Raw genomic sequence first — 17,162 nt, 5'->3', positions numbered from 1 at the left:
TGATAAAATGATATTTTTAGTGATATTTGTAAATTGTCTTTCTAAATGTTTCGTTAGTATGTTGCTAATATACTGTTAAATGTGGTTAAAGTTACCATCGTTTCTTACTGTATTCATGGAGACAAGAGCCGTCGCTATTTTCATTTTTAAACACTTGCTCTGTATAATTCATAAACAGAACTTCATTCTTTATAAATCTCTCCAACAGTGTAGCATTAGCCCATTAGCCACGGAGCACTATCAAACTCATTCAGAATCAAATGTAAACATCCAAATAAATACTATACTAACAGGAATCGATGCATGCATGCAGCATGAATGACGAATATCTTGTAAAGATCCATTTGAGGGTTATATTAGTTGTGTGAACTTTGTTTATGCACTGTATAACTGCACTTATAGTCGAGAGCTCGGGAGGGCAGGAAGCGAGAGATTTAAAGGGGCCGTGCAGCTTGTATTGGTGCATAGTTAATGATGCCCCAAAATAGGCAGTTAAAAAAAATAATTAAAAAAAATCTATGGGGTATTTTGAGCTGAAACTTCACATACACATTCAGGGGACACCTTAGACTTATTATATCTTTTGAAAAGACGTTCTACAGCACCTTTAAATACAGAGCTACTAAAGTACTAAAGAATAATTTTTATTATATTAAGTACAAAATTAGTGCACGGAAATAGAGCACTTCAAGTATAGTATAGAAATTTACTTTTTTTTATTTATTTTTTTTACCTGGGTTAAAATAGTTACTATTCTGAATGGGATTGTTGCAGCATCATTGAGATGGATTATTTTCTTTTCTTTTCTATCTTCATGACTTTTTATTGTCTTGAACAGATTCCACCAGAGCCCTTTATGAGAAGAAGCTGAGAGAAGCCATGACTAAACAGCGAAGAACCAAACCTCAATCCAATAGGACATATTACAGGGAGGAGGAGGAGGAGGGTAATCCTTACTCGACAGTCAACACAAAACACGAGTATCTATAGTTGTAATGTCACACCACACCACTGATTATGCCTTTGCTTTACAGAGGAAGTCACTTATGTTCACCATCGCAGGCCTGTGAGTACTAACAACACTTATTAAAACTAGTTTCAGACTTGTTGACATACTGACTTGTGTTGAATTTTTATTCCTTTAGCAACAATATGGTGATGTGAGCGACAGGTAAGGCATTCTGAAATATATAGCAGATAAATCATGTTATGGTGAAATTGTGAAACTAACAAAAAAACTTTTGTTTATTAGAACGTGGTCCGATTATAGAGGGATGGACTACATAGATGAGTAAGATGGCTTTTTTTTGTACAGAATTATCACTGTCAGGGGAAACATAATGTTATTAATTAATCTAAAAAATGCATTAATTCTTTATTGAAGGCCTGATGTATATAGGACTCAAGCCTCTTACCGCAATACATCACAAACAAGAAACATGTCACCGGAGCCTCACATTCAGAAAACACCAGAGAAGAGTTCAACGCGCTTGGTCTCGGTTTGGCTACAGATATTAGTGTTTCTGATTGTTTCTGGACTTCTGTACTTTGTTTTTATTAATATGGAACCAGCAGAGCCTGTCAAAAGACTGACGTAGCCTGATCTAATCAAACTGATGTCAGATTTTTAAAACTGCAAATATTCATCACAGTAGGTGTGATTTTTTTTTTTTTTTTTTTACATTTTGCAGTGAATTTTAACTTCATAAATGTTGATGGTTACTGTGTGTGATGTTTAATCAATGTAATAGCCCAACACTTTCACTCACTTGACAATATGAAGGAAGTGGGTGTTGCAGGATGCACCTGTTGAAGTATTATTTTTAAAATGTTTTATTTTCTTACTAGGTCAAGATACAATACTTGTCCTTCAAATCCATTTTACAATACTGTATTTTTAGTCATTTCTTGGGCTTTTAATAGTTTGGTATATTACTACTTGACTGCTACTAGAAAACTTTAAAGCCTTTTTATATGAATTACATAAACATATTGTACAGATTACAGTTACTGGATTTGGTGTTCATTGTTTAACAAAAGCAACAAGATATTTTTCAATTGCAATATTTGTCTGGAAGAAGTGTCACACTTGCATTTGAGTCAGACTCTGATTTTGTATGTATTTGAATATTATATGAATGTCAGAATCGATTGTCTCAGATGTTATTTTAAAACAACAGGTTTTATCAAAAGAAACATTTTAGATACATATGAAAATGTTTATTTAACAAAAACGTTTTGTTTTTACAGTAAAAACACTACATGCATATCAAAACTGTGATTTTTATTTTTAATGGCAAAATAAGTCTACAAATTTTATTACATGTACCAAAAACTACAACAAAAGAACCATTAGTTCTCCACACCGCTAGACATGAATGTAACAAGAAGTGACAGTAGTGTTTTGTGTCACACCTTTTTTAATGATTATTTTGCTCAAATATTGTTTTTAAGAGTACAAAACATGTTTTCAACTAAAGTTGTTCATTTCAAATTCATTTCAAAGCCTCTACCTGTGATGTTTAGAACATCACATTTTGTTTTTCCTTGTTAGAAATGGAGTGTATATACTACTGTAGTGTTAGCAACTGTTTTCTTGGCTTTACTTGACTAGTAGAGCTGCTTAAAATGTTCACTATATGCCTATAATCCACACTTTTATTACTATTATTAACGATTATCCATTATATTTGTAAATACAGACATTATATCCTGTGCTGTACTATGTTAGAAATTTGTCTGAAGATTTGTTCTTATTGTCTGCTTAAGCATTACATTAGATCTAGTGAACAGTGAGTTAAGAAAGCTCACTTTCTTTTCAGAGAACATATGAACAAACCAGGCAAAATACTCAGTGAAATTATGCATTCACATTCATGTGACCTAATGCGATAGAGGTTGTTCTTTGGGCTGTCTGTCCCTGTTCCCACCTGTGATTAACTGAACATGATACACATAAGATCTTTAAAAACAACGGTAGTAGAAAAACAATAAATACATTATTTTAAATTATAAAGCCCCTCAGAGAATACAAAGAAAAGAAAAAAAAAATCCCCCAAACATTTCACAGTTTTACAGTCTTTTACCTGCAACAATATGGGAAGACCTCAGGATGGGTCAGACATGGTACCTCTAAAAACTAAAAAGCCCTTTTTAACCTTTTAGTGCAACAGCATAAGTTGTAATTTCACCTCTTCAAGTCTAGTGATATCAGCATTTACAGATTTACTTATAAAAACACCAAAAGAACAAAACTCCAACCAATGACAATCGAAATGTGTTTCTCTGTAACTGACAGAATGGCAGACAGAAAGAAATGACGGTTTCGGTGGTTCTTGAAACTTCGATCTTCCCTTTGGTTTGGACATGCCACTGAAACACCAACCTCAGATGGACCAAGTGACCAGCTTAGAGAAGCCTGTAGTGGAAAAAAATACACAAAAATCAGAACTTCAATGTTATTTCTTTATCAACTTTCCTCTCTGTGAAATTTGACAAATAAAAATGAGATCCGTTCATAAAACTAAGGTGCGTTCACACTTGGTTCGATTGCCTGCTCCGAAACCGGGTTTGATTGCTTCCCCTTCCCCTGCTGGATTGCATTCACATTATATTACATGGGTCCGAACCGCAGAGCGTCTGTGTCATCAAAGCAGTAGCCTTTTACCACTGTTGCTTGCTAAAAAGGCAGCAAAATGCATAGCGTTGCTCGCCTCACTTTTATATTTTTTTTTTTTATTCAACCTTGGATTTTGTTTCCAAAGCGTCAGCACATAACAGCTTGTGTCTATCTGCTGCGAATGCACTGCAAACGAATGCGGGAGTCCATTTCTACTGAAGGTGAGCAGAAATTAGATATAATTCAAGTCCTTAAATCCTCATTTGCTTTTTTTTGTACTAAAACTCAGATTACCATGAAAGAGTTCATATGTACCATTCATCGCCTTGTTGTGTTGTGCCTGATTAGGACAAAAAAATAAAACTTGCATTACCTATGTTTTCATCTCCAATTACTTGATTGTCAAGGCAATGTATGTGTTGTCAACACCTGTAATAAAAATATATAATTCATCAGTGGAAGAAACACAAATGATTGAATATTCTTTGAAATCACATAGCTACTCACAGGTCCTGCTCTCTCGCTCCAGTTCAGTGGGTTTCCTCACTCTCTTGCAGTACACTTTGGCAACAATCAGAATGGCACATGTTGCCACCACAAATGTCAAACCGGATACCAGCAAACTGATGACCACTGGGCTCATCACCGGATCAACTTCTGAGATTTCAATAGAACAGCAAATCAAATTAAGTTGAGATGCATAAATGTCCTAAAAGTTGCAATGAAGCAAAAGTAGTGAAGTCGTACTGTGACGTATATCGGTTGTTAAATTGTTGTTTGCACTCAAGATTGCAGATCAAACTCGGCTTAGAGTACATGATTGGAGAAGTCTGGCATATGTCACCAAAGAGATGTGTAAAGTTTCACCCCAAGATTAAGTTATGAACTTAGGTCATTCATTCATTCATAAATAAATAAATGCACACATGGATGGATCATTCACAATAAGATCAACAACACACATTTAGAAAAGTGAGTGAGTGAATTTTCATTTCATGCCAACTTTAAAAGAATTGTGGCTTTTGTTCTGAATTATGGATGACCATTGGTGCAGAACAGGCACTTTTAAACATCCCAAGTCCACCTGGGCTGGAACCACACAACTCACCTCGAATAGAGATGGGTAAAGGCTGACTCTCCCTCGAGATAAATGTGCGCTCTCCGGTCTGGACCTTGTAGAGACAGCAGTAGTAGCCCTCATTATTGGACTGGGCATTGGAGAAGGTGAAGGTGACAGAGGGAGCGAGGGCTGGCAGAGAGTGCCGGACGGTCCCGTTGGGCCTGATGAGCCGCAGCTGAAAGGAACCTCCTGGATACTGAGGCTGAGTGGAACAGCTGACATTGAAACCGTGGCCCCGGGTGACCCAACCTGGCCGGGCCTCAGGAGACGTGTTGTACCAGATTTGGGGAGTATGAATCTCCACTGCAAAGACAAAATTAAAGTTAGTCTGAGACTTTTAGCTGTCAGTTACAACTTTAGCAGCAGACGCGACTTACAGACTGTGATGTTGATGAAGTTGCTGTGTGGAGAATTTCCTGAGGGAGAGTTTCCCAGTTTGCTGTGTATCCTGTACAGACAGCTGTAGCTGCCCTGGTGGGAGATTTCCAGGTCTGACAGAGTCAGATCCACCATCATTTGTCTGGGATCGGCTCGCTGGGTCACTAGTGGCGTGTCTACACCTCTTTTGTACAGATGGAAGTCAATGACAGACTGCCAGTACGGGGCAGTGCATTTGAAGTGAACGGCTTCTCCGGTCGAGTAAGCATAGAAGCGTGACTGAATTGACAAGGTGGGCGCTGGAAGTTTTCCTAATTAGAGAAAGAATTATGAACAAACACAAACAAACACAGGTTCAATAAAATAAATCTTTCAAACAATTTTGTACCTGTACACTCCACTCCAGCATCCTCACTGTGTGTACACACATCATCATTGAGGGTACGTTCACAGAGATCCAGGGCAAACTCATCGCCCGAGCATTTCACATCCCTCCACAGCACCTCTCCGCCGGCCCGCCCGAAACGAGCGCCACTCGGAATGTCCAACACGAAGCCGCAGTTGAGCTCTCGGCAAACCACTGCAGCATCCTCCAGATCCCAACCATGCTGGCACACGGTGCCCCACTGATGCCCATGATGCACCTCCACTCGCCCCGAACATCGTTCACCCTGTCTGTCATTCACAAGTCTGGTGATCGGGTTGTCTGTGGAAATAATGAGAATGAACCAGTGTTTTTAGCATTAACTGAAAATAAAACCATTATTAATCATTTCTGGCAACGGAAATAAAGCTGAAATGAAATTAAATATAAATATTACATGAAAAACCTAAATTTTAAAAACCTAAAAAATGTTGCATTGGCATCTAAATGAAATAAATAAATAATAAAAATGACAAAAAACACATAAAAATGATTAAAACAAACCAAAATAAAATAAAAAAAGTGAAAAAATAAAAAGATAATTCAACTGCATGAATGTGAAGTTAAAAAAATAAAATAAATACAACCAAATTTAAATTGAAAATGTTTTTTTACACATATCCTAAAGATGGATAGAGAAAAATATTTTTAGAATAACAATAGGCTGTTAACTTAATATAAAATAAATATTTTACAGATTTCATTTTCATAAACTCTTTCGGTTTTTGTACAAAAAATAAAATAGGCAATTATTTTCTTTTTTGGACATATCTTGATAATGTCATGCTTTATGTTTTTAGACACGCTTCTAGACATGACAAAAAAAATCTACTTTTATATTTTAGGAAGGGGGTTATCATATTTTTGAGTTGACATAATAGTTTGAAAATCCCTTCATAAAGCCAAAAACTCACCAAAGGCATGGACATCTTCGACAGCAACATTGCATCCTGTTAAAGAACACAAAGTTATTAATATAGACATATTCTTTTCATAATTCTGTTTGCATGAATCAGAATGGTTGCAGCTGCTGGCAATGTTCAGGTCTCCTTTAATAAGTTATTTTAAAAACAAAACTTATTTTACTAACCAAGCATAACCAGACCCAGGAGAATCCTCGACATTTTAGATTTCCCATGTAACGCAAGTGCCAGGGATCATTTATTAACTAAATATCTCTGTCAATGTCAGCAACCCAAAAGCTGAGGTTCCGTTGTGAGGAGGACCAGGAGCAAGTTGATGCATAGCACTTCAGTCTACTCAGCTAGCTGGCTAACAAGCACTTCTGAATGCCTAAACTGTTTCTGTTCACCACCACGTGACTGATACAGTTACATTATCCATCATAACCCAGGCTTCAAAACATACCTGTAATACTCGATTACAGCAAATAACACACAACAATTAAGAGTCACACACAGAAGAAGCTACCTGTAGGACTGGACGGCTAATATGCTAACGTTGCCCTAAAGTAAAAAGAGTTATTCGTAAAGCGAGAAACTAAAGAAATACTGATGTATCTACAAGGCATAACTGCGTAAATCTGTGTGCAGTAACGCTTCGTGAGTTGGTGTTCTTCGCGCGTACGGTATTCCCACGAACAGTGTCATAATGCAGAGTAGTAGACTGGCGCCGTCCGATTCGTGAAGGAATTGTTTTTCGAGTCGGATCTTTTGAACGAACCTTTCCGAACAAACAGAACCAAACGACTCAGAAGAGCATTTGCTGGGAAGCTTTGGCATATGGCAAGCCGTTTGACTTTTATTCATTCTCAGGATATGAATTCTTGATATCAACAATTCAGTTCTTGATATCAGGAATTACGTTTCCACTAGTAACAATGTTAATTCTTGATATCAATAATTAATTTCTTGATATCTGTAATTGTATTTTCACTAGTGAAATGTCACCATAGGCTGCCATTCAAATTCAATTGTTGATATCAAGAATTGATTTTTTACTAGCAGAATTTCCAATTTCACACATCAGAAATACAATTCTTACTAGGAAAAATCACAATAATTTTTTTAATATTATTAATTACTTTGTTACTAATGCAAATATCAATTCTTGATATCAAGAATTGAATTGCTACTAGTAACAATGTTAAAATTTGATTAAAACAATTTGATTAAAGTAACAATGTTAAAATTTGATATCAATAATTAGATTTTTACTAGTGACAATGTTAGTTTCTGATATCATGAATGTGATTGTTATTTTAGATCTAAAATTATATTGATATAAGAAATACATTTTCAGTTATCAAAAAAGAACATTTTTACAATTAGCAATTCAATTGTTGATATCAAGAAATTGTTTCAACTAGTGCCAAATTAATTCTTGATATCAAAAATTCACATTTTTACTAGTAACAATGTCATATTTATATAAAAAATTATGATTTTCACTAGTAATTGTATTTCTGATATGTGAAATTGGAATTTCAACTAGTAAGAAATCAAATCTTGACATCAACAATTGAATTTGAATGGCAGCCTATGGTGACATTTCACTAGTGAAAATACGATTCCTGATATCAAGAATTAAATTGTTGATATCAAGAATTCATATCCTGAGAATGAATAAAAGTCAAAACGGCTTGCCATAGTATGCGATTGCTTGACTGATGGTGCGACAGTATACATGATTTATGATATATATGATTTAATTATTACGCTATATCCATAATTTAAATATCAAACACTTTTTTTCCAGACTAGATATGTAAATTAATGTAAATACCTACAAATTAGTTTCTAAATGACTCATTCTCACGATCTGAATCATGGCAAATCTGAGACAAATGAAACACTACATCAAACAGCCGTAATAAACAACAATTATTGTAACGTTTTAAAGCATGCCACTCCAGGATTTCAGGATTACGTGATGACGTATGCGTCGGACGCACAAGAATCACTGAATTGTCTTTTTAACGGATTCTTTTAAATGAACCGTTCATATGAACCGATTTGCGGAAACGAGTCAGACGTCCCGTAAGTAATTTACACGAGACTGTAGATGTTTTTTTTAACTGTTCTAAGACGTTGCGTAAGATCTGTGCACAAAATGTTCGCTGATTTGCCTCAGGGCTTAAAACAATTTTAAGTTTAGACGTGGAAAAACAACGCATTCAGAGACACCATTTAATGACATCATAAATATCGCCCTGCTGTGAGACCTACAGTAGCCTACTATAATTTCATATATCCACCACTTGTTTAGTTTAGCATTTTTTCGTTAATCTAATTTCGGATTTTCTTTATGCAATGTTATTTTTCAAGACTATTTATTCATTCTTCTTTCCTGTTCATATTTAGGCCTAAATATTATAATATTTATTTTACGTTTTCATAGCCTAGTTCTATTGACAATTATAATGTTATCAATTAGTATTAGCTGGAGCATCAGGACCATAACTTTTATTTGAAGGGGTGGTGAAATTTTTGATCCGACAGCTACATGTAAGCATTTATGTGACGGCGCCACCAAGTGGATAAAATTAGCATTACAACACTATCTATCTATCTATCTATCTATCTATCTATCTATCTATCTATCTATCTATCTATCTATCTATCTATCTATCTATCTATCTATCTATCTATCTATCTATCTATCTATCTATCTATCTATCTATCTATCTATCTATCTATCTATCTATCTATCTGATTTAATAATGTGCTTGAAATTAACATTAAGATTAATAAAAACATTTTAAGTATTTTTATTCCATGTCAACTATTAACAAATGTTTACCAAATGTGTATTAACAAATGGAACCTTATTGTAAAGCGTTACCCACCTTATATCAAGACACTTGAAGTCAGCTAAAATGGGCTATCAGGTAAAATGGGCCAAATAAGCTTGTAGCGTCATCTCTCTTTAAATTTTTACAGCCAATCACAATAACTGATCTTGTATTGTTGCTTCAACACTTTTTGACATAACAATAATTTAGTTTTGACTGGTCTGAGTTTTTTAAGGGGGGCAGGGCAGAGTGTTACATGAAGCTTGTCAGAGAAATTGTAAGGATATTGAGCCTGACACAGTAAATTTCATTCATTACTAATAAGGGTACTAAAGCAATTATAAGTAAGCTTACCAACAAAGTAAATGTTTATGAACAATGTTTTGGCATGCTCTTTCAAATAAAAAAGTTTAATTTAATAAAGAAACTTCGATTTTTGTGAAAAAGGTAATTTTAGTTAGAAATGGCTGGTTAAGCTAAAATGGGCTGCACACACACACACACACACAAACAGGGAACACTTTTACACAGAAATTGAGGGTGAAAATAGGTTTATAGGCCTTGATGTATCCATACAAAACAGTCTTTTAAAAAAATGCATTGCAAGACAGTATGGCAAGAGGACAAGCAAAGGAAGGAAACAGAGAGATAAGAGAGAAGAGAAAGGGAAAGAAAGGAAGATGTCAGTACAGTACAATGTTGAAACCTATAGCTACAGGAAATGTTAAAGTGATTTTTTATTTTTCTTACCTTTTCTTATCTTTAACAAAACGTTTGACATATATTTGACAAGCGTATACACATACATGCACACAAAAGACACCAATGCACAGAAACACGCACAACATGATCAGTTCATTTTTAATTGAAATATACATTCAACTTTCTATTTAATGAAATAAATTTTGTGTTGTTGCTATGGCACACTAAAGACAATATTGTCAAAATTTACTGTTAAAAATAAAATGATTTCAGCCAAAATTACCTGTGTTGATCTCATTTTTTTTTATATTGGCCCTTTTTAACTGAATGTTGTGCCGTGGCTCAAGAAGGGACCTGCTGATATTTTAACTCTCATAATTTTAAAACAATTATACTTTTTCACATTTTATATATATATATATATATATATATATATATATATTTATTTAAGAGACCCATGCTAATTTGTAAAAAGCTTATTTGATCAGTCATTTACCAAAATGTGGCCCATTTTAGCTGACTTCACCCTACAATACAATGTTACAGAAAACTAAAGCAGAAAGTTTTATTTCAAATAAAACATTGTTTTTAAATTAAAAATAATTAAATGATTGCTGAAAAACCATGATTACTTAAATTTAATTTCCTTAGGTTGTCTTTACAAATTTCAACCTCAAGGTGGGAGTCAAACAAGGCTTCAGTTTAGGATGATAAATCACCTTTGGTGTCATGATGCAAATACATTTGTGAAGTTTTCAGATTTGTTTTCAGATACTACTTTAGACACTTTCTGTAAACTGTCTGTAAACATGAGTTCAGCGGCTCAAATAAGTTTGATCCTTGTTTATTAGCCTATGTGTTTGCACTTTTTTTTTTTTTTTTTAATGAAATCCACAAGTTCCATAGAACTTCATCATAGAACTTTTAGATAATTTATCTCAATAGCACAATGGCAGATATTGACCCCACCCTTACCTGAAGGCTATCGCTTTAATGATTCTTTTAAAATAAAATAAAAAAAAAATATACTCAGTGCATCTTTAATATTGACCAAAATATGTTTATTTTACTATTTATAGCCAACCTGCATCTTTCTCGAGAGTTCAGGAGTAGTTTTCAGCCCGTTCACGTGCATCATTCTGAGCACAACCTTTTCTTCTCTCACCGACCTACTTCTGTTTAATTGGATAAGCATTCAGTCTCTACCGAGAGAGAGAGAGAGAGAGAGAGAGAGGGAGAGAGCGAGACCGGCTGGACCCACACTGTGCAAACCGTTATCCACCTGCAAATAATGCGTTCATGGAATCTGCACATTCCTCGCTGACGTCACGGCGGATCGAATAATGGAACAATCTCCGCGCGAAACACGCTGTCGAGCTGTGATGATGTTATGAAGTGCACTTTGGAATATTTCCTCGCGACACGGAATGTCCCACGGAAGCGCAAGTGAACAACAGGTGGATTCCGAGGCCAATCCAGCCCTGGAAGTAGCCATACTTCTGTTTCCCCCCGCCCCTATGAGTAACCATAGCAAAGACACCGTAAAATCCAGCGTACCGGAAAGAAGCTGAATAACGCGCTCGCGATATGGATCGTTTCAACTGTGACGTGACATTGGGAGCGTTAAGGACAAGATTGACCGCTGACAGAGTTCATTCGGAATTATGTCACTTTACATCTGATATCGTCTTTTAATAGTCAGCGGCTGTGTATTTCTGTCCCAAGAGAGTGTTTGTAGACTTTTGGAGTTATAATGCCTGTCAGTAACGGATCGATGATGGATTTGCCCTCGGAATATGTGAAAATAAAGGCGCATTACGGAGGGTGAGTGTTGTAAACTTTCACAGGTTAATGTTTTAAAGTCGGCCTGCTGTGCTGTGGCGTCAAAGGTCGGATATGTCCGGCTTTTGGCAGTTTAATGTAAGCAGAACATGTTTGCACTTCACTCCCACACCTGGAAAACTTTGACGTCCTTAATGTTTTTGATATATATATTTTTTTCAACGTAAGATGTAATGTAACGTAAGGTAGCCTATATTTTGTTATTTTGGACACGTTGTCAGCTGAGGCAGTTCACAATATCAGACATGTCAGAAAACATCCAGGCCTTTTTTATGCCAATAGTAAGAAATTAGCAAATACTATTATTAAACTCTATGAAATGTTGCAAATGATTTCTAAAGGTACACTCACTTCTGCTAATTAAAAAGTTTTACATGTAAAGAAATGAACTAGGCTATATATTTGAAAAAATACAATTAAAAGAATAAAACTCTTTTATTTTACTTGAAGCAGGTTGCAATCTCATGGGTTCCACTATGTTGACATCACATGACCAGCCATGCCATGCATTTTTCCAACTTACTGGTATATTTTTGATCAGCTAGTAAACAGTAACTTACTGAGTGCAGTTTTCAATATGAAATATTGTTGTGGTCTGAAGATTGTCTTATTGCTCAAAACACCTCAAAACAATATATACATATATTCTCTAAAAATATATAGTGCTAAATGTGGTTCTTTGGCTCGTAATCAATCATAGGGGAACCACTTTAAGTGCTGTATAGCACCGAATCTTGGTTCTTCAGTGGTTCTTTGGGATGACTGAGGTCCTATATAGCACCGCTACCGCATACAGAACCTGTTAAGCCCCTGTATGGTTCTTTAGCGGTTCTTCAGTGGTAAGCCCTTTTAAAGGTTCTTTACGAGCCAAAGAACCACTGTTGGTGTTGTTTAGCACCATTTTTGTTGAAGAAATAAAACGTGATATGGCACCTCTAATGGGCTCTACAGCACCTTTGTCAAATGGTGCTATGTATGTATATATATATTATAATATATTTAAAGATATGATGCTACATAGCACCAAAATTGGTTCCCCTATGATTACGAGCCAAGAACCACTTTTAGTGCTATATAGCACTTTTTTTTTAGAGTGTAATATATTAGGATTTTAATTAGTAGGCCTATTATAAGTCAAGTTTCAGTGTTGACTATTCAATCACCTTCAGATATTTTTTATTCTGCAGCTTGCTTGAGAGATCTGTTGAAGAGGTTAAATGGTTAAAGCATGTTCCAAACCCTTAAGACTTTTGTTCATCTTTGGAACACAAATGAAATGAATGTAATAGACAGATCTTTTTAATAAAATCTGTTGGCAACTACCACTGTGACACTTCAAAAGGTTCATAAAGAGATTGTTAAACTAATCCATATGATTCGAGCGGTTTAGTCCAATATTTTTCATGAGACATGATCGCCATATGTGTTGAACAGATTTAAAGCTGCAGTCCACCATTTTTCCTCTTTGTCGCCATCTCTGTTTGAAACCTGCGATTGCAGTCATATGCAGAATTGTTATCGTTTACATGGGTTGTGCATCGGCACGGCTCAGCGCGGATGAATCTAATGTTTGCTGTCAGTCACCACACCGGTGTGGATGCTGTATATCAGAATCACAGATTCTACATCTTTAAAGTATTCCCAAAATAAGAATTTTCACTGGGAAATATCAGTTGAACAAGTAAGTAACATTTCTGCCATTTTTGTTCTGACCAACTGAGGAAAAAAGCATTAGGCCTACAATAAATCATGCTGCTAATGATGATTAAATCTAATGATCGCTTAGCTCGGATCATGCCAAACTGTGCAAATTATTATTACTGTTATACTTTGTTCTCAAATTGTTAATGTTAACAACATCAGCATTGCGTGACTATCCCTGCGTCTCAATCAGCTCCCTAGGTCGTGAATCAGTATATCATGTAAATGAATGTGGTCGATTCCCTGATCAGTGCCCTGACTACTGAACTAGTGAGCTGATTGAGATGCACACTATGTGTATTTAGTGTATATTAGTGTTACCTAGATTTCAATTTCTGTAGCCACTCTACAGTCCAAAGTCTTTTGCTTTTTGACTACGGGTGAATCTCCAGTTGTCACTGATGATTGTCAGTGTCAGACTGACGTTTAATTATTTCAGCTGCTGTGAGAACAGACTATAAATGATCCGCTACAAGCAGCATCCTCACATGATAAAGCCAACTTGCCTGGACTCCTTTTTTCTGTTTACGGACGTGACGTGATGACGCAAGGACGAACTGCTGCATGCTCAAATTTCCCGTGGAAATCCACCAGGTCACTCTTATTATAAAACATTATTACAAACTTACCGTTGTGAATCAGGCTAAGATAAGGAGATAGTTTTGAACATGGCTGGTTATGTACTTGCTCAAAAATTGATTTTAGACAATTTTTAACCAAAAATGTTACGGACTGCAGCTTTAATTTAAGCTTTTATTCACATATAAACATTCATCAACGCATAAATCACAATCAGTTATGATAAACGAAAGCTTAAGCGTGTTTGCTTAACATGTGCGAACCAGTGAGGTTCATTCTCATGTTACGCAGCATGTTTGAGCTTTTGAGGTCTTTTCTTGTGCGTCAAGCAGGTTCAGTTGAGCTTTTGTTTATGTTCGCTGATCAAAGTTTATATGTGAAAAAAAGACTAAATTAAATCTGTTCATTGTATAAAGTGATCGAGTCTCTTCAGTAAATTTGGATGAAACCATTAAATTTGTATGGATTAGATTTACGATCTCTTTATGAACTTTTTGAAGCGTCAATATGGTAGTTGCATAGCTGTCAATGGAGGGACACAAAGCTCTCAGATTTCATCAAAAACTCTTCATTTGTGTTTCAAAGATGAATGAAAGTCTTATGGGTTTGGAACAACATGAGGGTGAGTAAATGATGACAGAATTTTCTTTTTTTTTTAACCCTTTTAGTCAGATCAGTGTCATTCCACTAGCTTATCTTGAACTGAATAAAATATAAGTAGCAGATGTCACACATGACTTGAATTGACTGCATTGGTTCTGACCCCTGCTGTGGCTTCTGTCATTAAACAATAGACAGTTGTTTACTGTTTCCAACTTGGAATTATCCTTCTGGCTTTAAAATCTAGGCTTTATATTTTGTTTAAATATTTTTGGCTAAAAGTGCCATGATGTAAGCGATCATGAGAGAGTGAGATAACACAAACACACACTGTCTACATACATCATTGTGAATCATTGTTATTAATCACATCATCACTCAACACAGCTTCAGTGCACAGCAGGTGAAATCACCAAGCTTTTAGTCAACAATGTGAATGATTTAGATTCATTTTCGAAAACCTCAGTGTCTCATCGTATAGCATTCTTAAAGGAATAGTTTGCACAAAAATGAAAATCCTTTTATGTAAATTTTGTCATCATTTACTCACCCAAATCCAAGGTTGACAGACTTTATTATTTTTGGGTGAACTATCCCTTTAACACTTATCTTGGTGGTAGTAATATTAATTTTCACACCTTGAATTAGAGAAGAAAAAAATATAAGAGATTAAAGAGATAGTTCACCCAAAAAAATAAAAAATTTAAAAATGTTGTCGTCATTTTTCTCACCCTCATGTTGTTCCCAACCTGTATGAATTTATTTCTTCTGCTGAACACAAAAGAAGATATTTTGAAGAATATGGGAACAGTTGATGGGCCCCATTGACTTCCATAATATATGGTGAAAAAAATATGGAAGTCCATCAACTGTTTGGTTACAGACATTCTTCAAAATATCTTCTTTTGTGTGCAGCAAAGAAATAAATTTCAACTTCAGGGTGAGTAAACAATAACAGAATTTTTATTTTTGGGTGAACTATCCCTTTAAATAAAAAGAGAAGTTCAATCGTTCTGACTTTTTTGGCTTTCCATGTAGTATTTATGCTGCTTTATGTTGTAAAAAACTAAATTGGCTTTGATTGTATTTTACTCATCTGTTTCAAATGTAGTATTTAACTTCACTTGTTTGCGTAGTTTTTCAAATAATGAGGAACATGGATTTACTTTTTTTATATTACTATTCATATTACTATTTAAAAAATATGCATATTGTCTAATATTCGCATTCCATAGATAAAAGCACGAGAAAATGCACCATAAATCATTGTTGGACTGCATGCTTTATGCAACATTACAGTATGTTCTGCTGGTTTAGTGGGTGGAGAAAGACCTTTGAATCAAGAGCACAGTTACCTGATGGCATGCCAGTGAATCTGGTATAGGAAGTGAAGAGCGAATATAGTTCCTCAATGTCTGTGGAAGTGTAAATTCCCTCTTACATGAGTGTGTAAAAGTGCTTTCTGAATTTGGGTCAGCCTTTTCAGAGCATTTTGAAAGCCTTAGTGATTCCCACTTCTAAAAATATTTTGGAGGAAGTTAGCACCGGGCGGGACAGAAATCTTGGTGACTGGCTGACAACTTGAGCCAGGCAGTTGCCTAGCAACAAGTTATAAGCCTCAATAATGACTTTTTCACAGATTCCAGCCACTGTTTATTCAAGCACAGGACTCTAGTTTTCACTTTTCAGTCCAAAACATTTCATTGTTGAGCAATCAAGAGAGAGATTACATGGTTTAAAATAGCACATCTCTAAGGGGGAATTGCTGGATTCTCAACGTTGTTGACCTGGTGAGTCACCTGAAGTGTCACTTTAGCTTTGTACATTTGTAATAGACAGAAGCTGTTTGCCATGCATAAAATGTCCCTATTATTTGACAGATAGTGATATTGCATTGTGCCTTGAGTCTCAGTGAAAGCCCTTTAGGCTATGCAAACAGCTAAAATGTGGCAGGGGAAGGGCCTAAACTTTTTTAGCCAATCGGGAAATGCTTTCTGCTTGTCAATCATTTTGCAAGTGTGGGTTTGCTGACATGTTTAAGGGCACGATTTGTGGTTGAAGTGTTGGGGGCTGGTCTCAGTGGCTAAATCTAGCGAAAGTTAGCAAAACAACTTTGTTGTTGCTTAAAGCACTTTATCTCAAATAATAACATACTCCCCTGGTTTCACAGACAAGGCTTAAGCTAGTCCTAGACTAAAGTGCATGTTTGAACTGTTTTAACTGAAAGCAACTTATGTTAAAACATGTCAGTGCCATTGTTTTGTTTCAAGATGCACACCAGTAATGTTTTTTTTCTAGTGTACATTAGGGCTACACGATATATCGCATGAGATTGTCACGCGCATTTCGTCAGTAAAGCCGGTTCCCTGATTACCGCTAAATCGCCATCACCTGCTTTCAAATGGAACGGCATTTAATATGGAATATGGCAACCATGTGCGGA

The 17,162-nt window shown here is 35.6% G+C and overlaps 2 protein-coding genes across 2 annotated transcripts in view; one reads left to right on the top strand and one right to left on the bottom strand.

Moving 5' to 3' along the window:
• Window positions 1-2,296: 2,296 nt before the first annotated feature.
• On the bottom strand, window positions 2,297-7,174 carry si:ch211-150o23.3 (uncharacterized). The gene is made up of 8 exons (XM_067393594.1): window positions 6,632-7,174; window positions 6,456-6,491; window positions 5,506-5,823; window positions 5,117-5,428; window positions 4,728-5,042; window positions 4,127-4,276; window positions 3,993-4,048; window positions 2,297-3,418 (listed from the first exon to the last, which is right to left on the bottom strand). Exons 1-7 carry the CDS (start codon window positions 6,663-6,665, stop codon window positions 4,011-4,013), a joined length of 1,203 nt encoding a protein of 400 aa, XP_067249695.1. The 5' UTR covers window positions 6,666-7,174; the 3' UTR covers window positions 2,297-3,418; window positions 3,993-4,010.
• Window positions 7,175-11,194: 4,020 nt separating this feature from the next.
• Window positions 11,195-17,162, top strand: part of prkcz (protein kinase C, zeta) — a 133,930-nt gene continuing 127,962 nt past the window's right edge. Inside the window, exon 1 of the mRNA XM_067394631.1 lies at window positions 11,195-11,821. Within this exon, the coding sequence (XP_067250732.1) occupies window positions 11,751-11,821 (71 nt within the window). The 5' untranslated portion in view covers window positions 11,195-11,750. The remainder of the gene's footprint in view (window positions 11,822-17,162) is intronic.

This window comes from Chanodichthys erythropterus, chromosome 9 (genome assembly GCF_024489055.1).
Source record: "Chanodichthys erythropterus isolate Z2021 chromosome 9, ASM2448905v1, whole genome shotgun sequence".
Classification (NCBI taxonomy): Eukaryota; Metazoa; Chordata; class Actinopteri; order Cypriniformes; family Xenocyprididae; genus Chanodichthys; species Chanodichthys erythropterus.
The sequence above is the reverse complement of the archived record's forward strand: the minus strand, read 5'-3'. Positions and strand labels throughout refer to the sequence as shown.